The 11,675-nt window shown below is 47.6% G+C and overlaps 1 protein-coding gene across 1 annotated transcript in view; it reads left to right on the forward strand.

Moving 5' to 3' along the window:
• The first annotated feature begins 4,521 nt into the window (after positions 1 to 4,521).
• SHLD1 (shieldin complex subunit 1) overlaps positions 4,522 to 11,675 on the forward strand; it is an 83,685-nt gene continuing 76,531 nt past the window's right edge. The window contains exons 1-2 of the mRNA XM_004698166.2: positions 4,522 to 4,596; positions 8,168 to 8,432. Of these exons, the coding sequence (XP_004698223.2) occupies positions 4,522 to 4,596; positions 8,168 to 8,432 (340 nt within the window). The remainder of the gene's footprint in view (positions 4,597 to 8,167; positions 8,433 to 11,675) is intronic.

Here is an 11,675-nt window from a genome sequence, read left to right on the forward strand (position 1 = left end):
CACTGTCGTCATGGAAAGGGGCAAGGGGCAGGATCCTTGCTGTGGTGTGATGGACCCTTTTTATATGACCTTTTCACCATGGTTTTGTAATTCCCATCAAATTGGGATTATGCAAATAAGGTGCTTGTGGCCCATCAGAGGGAGTAGATATCATGCTAATAAGGGACATGGCACCCTTTGGGGGTGGCATCATTTCAAATAAAGTGCATGTAACCCTAACAAAGGGGTTGGTTGGGTTTGACATCCTACTAGACAGAAAGTGAGCCATCCCAAAGATGGAAAGAGACACTTCACCAGCACCACCAAGAAGAGATGGGAACAGGGTGTGTTCTTTGGATCCAGGGGCCCTTCACTAAAAAGTGCCTAAACCAGAAACAGATAGAAATATGATATGGAGAAACCAAGAGGTGACACAATGGCAGGAGAGGCGGCACAACCAAAGGACCCACATGAGACAGTATAGTGGGCTTCCTGACCTAAGGAGAGAGAAGGCTGAGTGCCTTTATGCAGGAGGCTTATTGGCAGGGTGTGGCACCTCTGGGCACTTAGTGAAGGTTCACTTACCAATCCATGGAGCTACAGAGCTCAGTGCCTCCAGGCCGAGCTCATGGATGGAATGGGGGGCCTTTGGGCACTTAACCTACAGGGCTAAAGAACATTGTAACAGAACAGGATTGTAACAGGATAGAAGCTGGACCAGCCCCAGAGGACCATGGAAAGGACTGTGTGTATGGATCTGGCTAAGAAGCTGTCCTGACCAAAGAACTGTATCCCAATCCTGAATTGTAACCTGTTACTTCCTGTTAACCAGTGTTCTCTAGAGAAGCAAACCAGAGATACATGCCCATACATATGAAGAAAGAAATTTATATCAAGAAAGTAGCTTACACAGTTGTAGAAGTGGGTAAGTTTAGTCTAGGTCAAGTCCAAGGGTCAGATATGAATTGGAGGTTTTTCCTGGCTCTCATAGTTGCCAGGACTGCCAAACCAGGAAGCAAGAAGATAAACCAAGAAGCGGGAAGACCATAGATGGCAGATCCAGAGGTGGATGAAGCCAAGATTGGCAGATCAAATGACAGGTTCTGATGACTTCTAGGATCAACAGGCAATATGGCAGGCCATTGATTCAAGTCCAAAGAACCAGAGGTTGAAGAGCCAGGTGTAGTGTACAAACCAGCAAGAAGTGAAGAAGCTCTCTACAGCACCTACTTATATATGAAGTAGGCCACAGCCCTGAGGAAACATTGACCGGGCTGTGACTTGAGTCAAGGTTACCCCCCACCCTAATCTCCCCTTAACTGCTTAACCACTCATAGCAAACTCCTTCACGGAGTTGCTTACATTATATTAGATCACATCATGTGGAAGGCTACAACTGCCAAACTACTGAGAATCCTGATGCAACCAAGATGACACAACACTCAACTATCACACTTCCCTAATAAACCCCAGGATTGTGAGTGTTGTGTGGGAGCTGTGTGGCCATTGCAACTAATTATTGAACCCAGTTGGGAGGGCCAGTGGGTGTCAAGAGGTATGCTTGATCGTCTCTTCATCAGAATCAGCCTTGGGCTGAGGCTGATGGCAGTTCTTGCTCACCTCACCCTTCCTGTGATTAGAGGACAGATGCCACCATGCCATTTTCAAATAGACTCGGGCATACTTTGCTAGATGAAGCGACTGCTGCCCTGTTGTGAGGAGCACAGAGACGCTACATTAGCCAACCAGCTACAACGTAATGTAGTCATTACGTGTTGGGCTGAGATCCACAAGGTTGGCAGTTCGAGACCACCAGCCACTCTGCAGGAGAAAGATGGGGGAGGGAACCTGTAATCCCAGGGCATCTTATACTCTCCAGTACAGAATGGCCAGCCTGTGTAGGAAAACCCACTTTAGCCACAGAGGAAACTAAGCACTCCCAGGGAAAGGAGTGGAAGTTTAGGCCCAGGGCAGTTTTCCAGATAGATGAAAAAACTGCCTTTGGCTTGCCAGTACCGGTCTTGCAGACCTCGAGGAAGGATCTGTCTGCCCATTACTTGTCTTCTTCACACCGCGTTCACTGGGACCTGAATAGCCTGTTTTGTACACACAGGTAGGAACCTGTCTTCTCTTCCTGGCTCCATGCCCAGTCTGGAACTTATCTGGCATTTAACATAAGTGATTCACAAAGAAAAGATGGATATCGCATCAGTGTGCTTCTGCCTTTAAAAGGGACTCCTTTCTGGGCCCCTAACTAGTGACATCCTCACTGGCTTCGAGCCTCTCCTGCCTTGTCACTCACTGGTAGGTAACCTGAGATGAGGAGGCGGTGGCACGGGCGGGCGAGGTGTTTGCTGAAATGTCGGGCTTGGTTGGCTAATGTAGCGCCTGCGAAAGACAGGATGTTCTTGCTTCTCCGGGAACCTGGGACACTGCAGTCCTCTCAGGAGCAATCAGCTGCTGTCTTGGCACACTCACTGCCCGAGGGAATATCCACCGCAGCATGTGACAGGGTGTCCTTAAGCAACAAGGGTGTCACCAGGCTCACGGTTGAAGTGTTGTCATAACACTCCCCTCTGTGCCTGAGCGGGTGGTCGATTTCTCTGCAACCTTGATGCTGTACAGCTGTACAGACTCGGAAGGCTGGGGACCTGGTGGGCCCGGGAATTTGGCTCCCCCCTCGATGGGCTGCTTTCTGGCTCAGCTGCCTTGGGCAAGTGAGTCTTTCTCTGGGAGTCGGTGCCTGCCTGAAATGAGGACCGTAATAGGATTACGTGCCTTCCGGGTGATTGCCCATAAGCTCTTAGCACAGAGTCTGCCATGCAGCAAGCACTCAGAGAAATGTTCACTACTCTCTGTGTTGGTTCAGTGGTAGAATTGGCCCCTGCCGTGTGGGAGACACAGGTTGGATTCCCAGCCAGTGGGCCTCCAGTGCCGAAAGCACCCGTCTCCTGGTGGAGGCTTGGGTGTTTCTACGTATCATGCAGACCAGGTGTCAGTGGAAATTCTAAGACTAGGAATAAATCTTAAATCTACAGCCGAAAAACATTCGGTGTGTGACCATATGAGTCGCAGTGGTTGGATTTGCATCCAATCATGGGGGTGGGAGAGGACCGGACAGCATTTCGTCCCAGTGTGTGCGGGCTGGGCCAGCATGAGTCAGGGGCCGACTCGGTGGCAGCTCCGGACACCACTGACTGCTGTTCTCTTCGCGGTCCTCTGAACTCTTTCACTTGCACTTGGAGATCTTGCACATGCTGACTGTTGTTCTAACAGCTGCATCCCATGCTGCTGGGTCCATTCCTACTCATCGTGACCCTACGGAGGATTTTCTGTATGGGGCTCCCTAAAGGTCCATCGGGTTTCCCTCCATAGGTGCGCCCACATAGACTGACCGCCTCACAAGGTAGTTAATATTCATGGAAGCCAAGAGCCTCAACAGCCTCCCGAGGAATGGCTGTGAGTTTGAACTGCCACTGTGGGGGGCTAGGAGTGCAACGCTTACCCCAAAATAGTATTGGATCATGTGGGATCCTGCTCTCTCCCCAAGCCTGCCCCTTCTCCAGTTTGGCTGATAGCACAGACTGGTCACTGAAGCTACAGGCCTACCTCAGTGGCTCTCCGCTTCTCTTTAACCCCCATATCCATGAAGTTCTGCTCATATTTGTTCCTAGACAGGTTTGTCATCTGTCCCTTACTCTTGATTATTAATGTCCTGCCGTAGTTTACTCGAATGCCAATTGTTCTGTGGACTATCTGCTGCCAGGCCCGCTCCCAAAAAACCCACAAACACACAGTAACCCCATTCGTGCAGAGTCGAACTGCATTTCCATGGCTTTCCATGGCTGGGACCTTTCAGAAACCAACCAACAGGCCTTTCATCCTAGATGGCTTGACACTGCCTACTTTTTAACTAGTAAGTGAATGCTTAACTGTCTATAATACCTTAGGACTCCTGTTGCCAACCCACCTGCCCTTCACAGGCCAAATCCGAACACGTAGCTCCTCTATGTGGTGCATGGTAATGTGGTATCCGAGACACTTATTGCTGGCTATACGGTTTAATGATGATGACCACTTCTGGGGCAGCATCTCCCCAGCCCATAGTTATTTCTTAGAGAGACGTGGGTGCACTGCACAGAGGCTCCTATAGATGTGCACAGGCCCAGGAAGTATGCGAACACTGGACCCTAGAAGCCATTTTGGAAGTCTCTAGGGCTCAGCTTTCAGTACCCCTGGTGGAGTAGTGATTTTGCATTGGGCTACAAACCACCAGATCAGCATTTTGAAATCACCAGCCACTCCTCGGGAGACAGACTGGGCTTTCCATGGCCATAAAGAGTTGCAGTCTTGAAACCCTACAGGGCCAGGGCCAGTTCTACCCTGCTCTATAGGTTCACTATGAGTTGGACTGATGCAATGTCAGGGAGTGTGGGGGACCAGCCCCCACCACTGAATGGGTCCCAGGGGGTGGTTGTGTAATTGAAGGGTAAATTAAAGAGACATGAGACAAGGCATAGCATGCAAGGGCTTACCTCCACCATGACTTACAGGAGCCAGGTCCGAGGGCGGAATGTATTCTCGCGAGTTTGTATAATCTTGGGTGCACAAGCCAAGGTAAGCACATTTGTAACAGGAAGGGATTGTACTAGAGGCATACACGTAACAGGAGGGGGACGAGCTAGGGGTATGCACACAATAGGAAGGGGAGGTGGTAGAGGCATACATGTGGCAGGAAGGTACATGTGTAACAAGATGGGCGGGCTTTAGACTTAAGATGGCAGCCTAACCTTGTTCATCCCTGAGCTGGCTTGACCTTGGGTGTCTTTGAACTCTTCTCCAGAGGAATAACCTAGGATCCTTCTCGGAGGGGAGTGAGCCCTACTTAGGGTGGGACAGACAATAGGGACTGATGGCTTTTGATGGCACACAACCATCAGGCAGCTAGCCTTCAAGCAGTTGACCTCCAAGTGCATAGTAAGCGACCCTGTGTTTGCACCTTAAATTTGGCTTTAGTATGGGGGGACATTGAGGGGAATGACTTTTACTTAGGAGAATGTGACTGGAATGCATGTCCAACCTACAGAAGAGAAGGTTCCCTCCATGGGAGCCCAGCTTCCCAGACCCCTTAAAGTATGAATGTTTGTCCACATACTCTCTCTTCCTGGTATTGGTCCCCACAAGTGAGTTTGCTTGTTTGTTTGCTTGCTTGCTTGCTTTGCGGCTTAGCTAAGGAGTTGAGGCTCTGTGTTGTTGACAGACGTCAGGCCTTGCTGTCCTTCCCAGCAAAGTTCTGAAGGAGACGAGGTGACTGTGAAGGCAACCAGCCAACACCCTGCCCCGGTTACTCATGGCACAAGCTCACACTTCAAACTCCTGACATGCCATGCCACAGTGTATATCCAAGCTGGTTTCTTCCAGGTTCCTGCTGACCGCGAGCCTGCCCTGCCCTGTGCGCGGGGCAGTCTCCTCCAGAGAGCTTGTCTAGTCCTGCCCACCACCCCTTGTGGGCTCCGCTCTGTTTTGACTCATTGTATTAAAGTGAAACGTCCCTGTGTTTCATCCCTCCCAAATGGTGCGCTTCTTAAGGGAAGGCGCACCTATGTGTGCACCCGGCCAGGCTGGCTAAATCAATGAAAACATGTGTGAATAGCTCAAAAAGAAGGTGAAAATCACTTGTGATCTCACTACCCAGCTATCAGAACACTCAGTGCCGTTAAGTCTGTGCCGACTTGTAACCCCCTGTAGAGCAGGGTAGACTGCCCCTGTCTCCCAAGGGGGAACCGTTTACAGAAGCAGAAAGCCTGCAGCCATAGAAAACGATTTGGGGTCTTTAAGGGGGCTTCCCAAAGTTCATGGGAAAATGGAATTGAAAGATAATGGAATTTCCCCATGAACTTACTGAAGCCCTCTCATCCCTTCCAGACTTTCCCCTGCTAAGTGTATACATTTTCACATTAGAAAATCTAGATCAACTGTACCTATTATTTTTTTTAAAAACGTACTTCGTCGTGTTTGGGGTGGGAGTTTACACAGTAAATTAGGTCCCCATTGAACAATTTCTACACGAATTATTCAGCGATACTGTTTACATTTTTCACAATGGGTCATCATTCTCATTCATTCCATTCTGGCTGTATCATATCTAGGACTTTAGCTTACCTGCCACTTACCTTAAATAATTTCTCACAACTTGGTCCTCCTACATTGATTTATTTGTTGTCGCTAAAGAAGTCCGTTAGTCACGAGTGGTAGTCTTGCTTTTATGATCCAGTCTGTTATTGAGCTAAGCGGTGACCTCAAGAGATAATTTTAGTTTTAAAGATTATCTCTGGGTGGTAGCTTCAAGGAGTCCTCTAACTGGTTCAGTAAGTCTGGATTTTCTCTCTCTCTGATTCTGTGAGGATCCATCGACTGGGTCCTGGTCAGCATAGTCAGTAGTGGTAGTTGGGCACCATGTAGTTCTTCTGGGCTTCTGGTAGATAAGGGCGTGGTTCCTGTCAACTACTGGTCTTGTAGGTGATTTTCTTGTCTGAGTCTTTGGTTTCTTTTATTCTTGTTTTCTAGATAAGTAGAGACAAATGTTGTAGACGGCTGCTTGCAAGCTGTTAGGACACTATTGATTATATTGGGATGTAGGACCTATGCTTTGGGAACTATAGTATGGCAGTGGAGTTGTCCCATGAGTCTGTCTTCACACACACACCCCCAACCAATATTGTTTGAATGTGTCTAAGAAAAGCCCATACCCCCTATGTAGTATATATGCATGGATACAAACACATATCTGTATATAAATATGCCAATAGATATTTCTATGGATACATTGTTCCCACGTGTTCAAACTCATGTACTTAGGTGCCTACATGCACATTTGCATCACCACACCCTTTTATGGGTGGTTGTTTCCAAATTACATTTGTTATATCCTTTACCAAAGACATCTTTTCCTCATGTGCATGCCACAGGAACTTCAGTAGCCTTGATTATGCTGTATGCACGTCACCGGATTTGATGCTATCGTTGCTGCTTTTCCTGTCACCAAAACTAGCCAGTGTCTACTCTCTTGAGAGTGCTTCCTGCTCCACCCTCCCCACACCTCTGGTGATGACCCATCAGCATTGGTCTCGGCATATGTATGTCCTCTTAGAAATGTGTGCTCAGACAATATTGGTCCTTTCACGGTTGACGTATTTCTCTTGCGCTAATGTTTTCCAGATTCATCCACATTATCTGATGCCTTGAGTACTCACCGTTATTCTCTACGGTGACATGACACAGTATTCTGTTGTGTGTGGGTGTGCCACATTGTGTTTAGCCATTCACCTGTTGACAGGCACTTAGATGGCTCACAGGTGTGTATATCTCTATTCCTGTCACTGTGACTGGGTTTCTAGGCTAGCTACCTAGAAGTGGGATTGCTGCATCATAAGGTATTTCTAGCTTTTTGAGGCAGCACCATGTCCTTTGCATAGTGGTTGCACCATTCGTGGAGAAGGGTTGTAACCTCCTGGCATTCATGCCCATACTTGTCTGTTTGTTTGCTTGCATATCAGAACCCCTTTTTCAGGGTGAGGTAGTGTCTCACTATAGTTTTGATATACATCGCTGGCGTGGCTAACGATTGTGAGCCTCTTTTCAGGTGTTTCCGGGCCGATTGTCCTGTGTGGTGAAGCATCTGTTTGTGTTCTCTGCCTGTTTTAAATTTGGCTGCTTGCCTTTATTGTTCAGCTGTTGTTTTAAGACAGTGGTTCTCAACCTTCCCAGTACCGTGACCCTTTAATACAGTTCATGTATTATGGGTAACGACCCAGCCATAAAATTATTTTCGTTGCTACTTAATCACTGTAATTTTGCAACTGTTATGAATCGGGCGACCCCTGTGAAAGGGTCATTGGGCCCCTAAAGGGGTCACAACCAAGGTTGAGAACCGCTGTTTTAAGACATTTTTACATTTACAACATCATGAGCATTTTTTTCATAAAACCCCGTCACTCTTGATTATGTAGAGTGTGGCACACTGGTCTTTGATAGCGCTTGCCCCCTTTTCCTCAGGCAGGCAGCCTGGTGTCTTTCTGTAGCAAGAACTATGATGAAAAACAAATGCAATGTCTAAAGTAAAGACAAGGAGACCACTAATCATGGGGGAGAGTGGATTACTCAGCTTTGACCATCATTTGATCTGCAGGGTGCGTGTGAGGACATCAATCCTGCCCGCCCTGGCTCTCTGGAGGAGGTTCCTGGACACAATCCTTTTGTTCTAAACAGTCTTCTCTCTTGCTGCGGCAGGACTATGGCAGACCAGGAAGCCACTCAGAGCGGCTCTCTGAGCCTGCCTTCAGCTCATGACCTAAGAGACAACTTCCTGCAGATGCCCAGCCAGGAGGCCAGCAGCGCGGCGTTTAGTTCTCTGGAAGCCTTTTCTTCGCCTCGTTCCTCTGATGTGGATCCAGGTAAGCAGCAGAGTTTAAAACAAATGGACAGATACACAGGTAGGTTTGCCAAGGTTTGCTTCTCTCTTGTCAAACAGCAGTTCTCTGAGGACGAATTGATTGTCTTGGGTAGGAAAACACCTCCCCTCAGCAAAGCTGTGGGCAGAGACTTCAAAGGAAATCTCCCTGGTGTGACATCCACGAGGGGTGGCTTCCTGGCAGCCCTCTTTTTTTTTTTTTTTTTTTTCTTGGGTCCCTTTCTGATCTCTGGCCAAACGTATCCAGCCACTGGGTACCCTTGGTTCAATCAGGAGAATGTGCGGCTATTTTCTTGTGGTCTTTTACAATGTCACCAGAAAATGTCAGCGTGGGCTCATTATGTGTTATATTCTCAAAACGCACTGCCATCGAGCCGATTCCAACTCATGGCCACCCTATAGGACCGAATGGAACGGCCCCTTTGGGTTTCTGAGACTAAATCTTTACAGGAGTAGGAAGCCTATAGGTAATCCATCATATTGGGTCTTGAGCATTCCTTTTATGGAGCATCCCCAGGATTTAAGTGACAATTTTCCTAACCTCTATTCCTGTGGTTATGTTAAGGAGACTGGGTGAATGTGGGGCGTGTCTTACATCAATCTCTTTTGAGATATAGAAGGGATTAAAGCAGGGAGGAAAGACTTGTGAAAATCTTTCTAGAGCCAGCGAGCAGAAGCTGAGGAGAGATGGCCCTTTGCCTAGAGCCATCAAAGAGAGAATGCTTTCCTCTAGACTAGAGCCAATGCCCTGGATTTGAGCTTTTAGCCTCCTCAGTCTGCGAGAAAATAGATGTATGTTTGTTAAAGATGCCCACGTGTGGGACTTCTGTTCTAGCAACAGTGGGCACCTAAGATGCCATGTGTGGTTGTAATGCTCACCCCTGCCCTGTTCATTACCCAGTCTTCTCCCAGAGGGCACAAGCTCCGAAGCTTGGGGCATGGGCTTGAACCCCTCTCCACAACAGTGCCCTCATCTACAAAATGGCACTGAGAATGCTCTCTTCGTAGAGGGCTCAGCCAGTGTAGCCATCGTGATTATTATTACCTTTACTGTTGTCATTATTAAAGAGACCTGGTGGGGTGGTAGATGGTCGATAACACGCTTCACTGCTAACCACCCCCCCCCCAGTCAATCCTCAATAAAAAGATGAAGATGTCTGTTCCACTAAAGATCTGTAGCCTCAGAAATACAAAGGGACTCTGTACTGCAGGGTTTCAGTCAGTCCAAATAGACTCCATGGTCTTGGGTTGCTTTCAGTATTACGGCTGTTGTTATCACGATATATATATGCATGTATCATTATAATAGTAAATACATATATACCCAACCCATGGCCATCCTGTCCTTTCTGACATGTAGTTACCCTGTATAGAGTTTCTGAGGCGGAAGTCTTTATGGGAGCAGACAGCTCCGTGTTTAAGCACCGCGCTGCGAACTAAAGCGTTGGCAATTCAAACCCACTCAGTGGCTCTGTGGGAGGAAGGCGTGGTGATCAGTTCCTGTATCGATTACAGCCTGGAAAACCCTGAGAGGCCGTTCTCCTAGGGGTCTCTCTGAGTCGAAATGGATTCGCAGCACCTGACAGCAGTAGTCATGCTAATGAATCCCAGTGGTGGCGGTTGGCACCATGTCTACTTGTCAGTGTCTTCAAGGATTCTCTGGGTGGGGGGTAGAAACCAGAAAAGCACGCTCCTTATTTATTTAGTTTAATGTAAGGAGAACATTTCTTAAGGTTTAAAAGAGACAAAGACACAGGCGCATCATCCAGATGAGGGAGGCCATTAGCAGGAAGTTAAAACGGTGTCCAAGGGTTCCTTGAGATACAGAGCTCTTAAAAAAAGGCATGGGGCAGGGCCAGGAGGCAAAGGAGACTGTCACAAAAGCATGATCCGTGGCGGGTCAATCCGTCACTATCACAGGTGGGGCTACAGAAGCAGGAGAGCGATGACATTGTCGTTTACAAGATTGGTCCAGGGCCTGCCAACCAAGGCCGTCAGGGCGAGACTGATAAGACTGATAAGGCGTGACTCCCGACTAGGAGACCTCCTCTACTGTCCCCAGTTCCCCAGTGCGGTGATCTCCATCAGGGACCTACCCAGGCAAGTCCCTAAGAGAGAGACTCCCCCGCCCTGGCTGCCTATGGAGGGGTGGAGATAATCTACTTTCCATGGCAGTCTGCTTGATTATCCACATCACTGATTAATGGTCAGAAAGAATTTAATGGAGGCTTAATCTCTCTGGGGACTCTGCAAATGGATTTTGGGCAACCACTGCCATCCATAGCCTTTTCTTACATTAGGGCTATGATTAAGTGAGAGCTCAAAATCCATTTATATTTAAGGTTTCTATAGCTCTGTGGTCTACAGTAAGGAGCCCTGGTGGCATGGTGATTACATGTTGAGCTGCTACCTGCAAGGTCAGCCGTTTGAAACCACCAGGTGCTCCAAGGGAGAAAGATGAGACTTTCTACACCCATAATGAGTTACAGTAAAAAAAAAGAAGAGAGTTACAGTCTTGGAACCCCCAGAGGCAGTTTTACCCTGTCCTATGGGGTTGCCGTGAGTCATCATCAATTTGCTGGCAGTGAGTTTCAGTCGTGATGGTTGACTTTAGAGGCTACACCATTAGCCTTTTGAGAAACAATGTAAAGAAACTCCATGGGACATGTGGTAATTCCAAGATTAATGTCATTAATCTAGCCTAAGGGTCAGCAAACTTCTGAGATGGGAGAGCCAATCCTGTTCCTCATAGCAATTAAAAAATTATTTGAGAGCCATAAATATGTTTTTACAAACAAATGAAATTACATAATCTGAATACTATCCTTTTAAAATGTTCAAGTTTACTTCAGAGCCACATGTACGTACTGAAAGAGCCACATATGGCATGAGAGACACAGTTTACAGACCTCTGATCTAGCCAATGGCATAGAATTGAAAATTCTAGTAAAAAAGGGGGAGGAGGGGGGCTATTTAGTCAAGACTTTTTGACGAAGATACATACAATAGTCACGTATACAGATCAAAACAAGTGACAGAACACTGTTTAAGAAAGCAACAAAGCCCACATGGAAGAAGCACACCAGCCTGTGTGACCACGAAGTGTCGAAGGGATCAGGGATCAGACATCAAAGAACAAAAAATCATATCATTGTAAATGAGGGTGAGTGCAGAGTGGAGACTCAAAGCCCATCAGTAGGCAACTGGACACCCCCTTACTGAAGGG

Source organism: Echinops telfairi, unplaced genomic scaffold, assembly GCF_000313985.2.
Source record: "Echinops telfairi isolate 266 unplaced genomic scaffold, ASM31398v2 ScPeMD7_5592;HRSCAF=6446, whole genome shotgun sequence".
In the NCBI taxonomy this organism is placed as follows: Eukaryota; Metazoa; Chordata; class Mammalia; order Afrosoricida; family Tenrecidae; genus Echinops; species Echinops telfairi.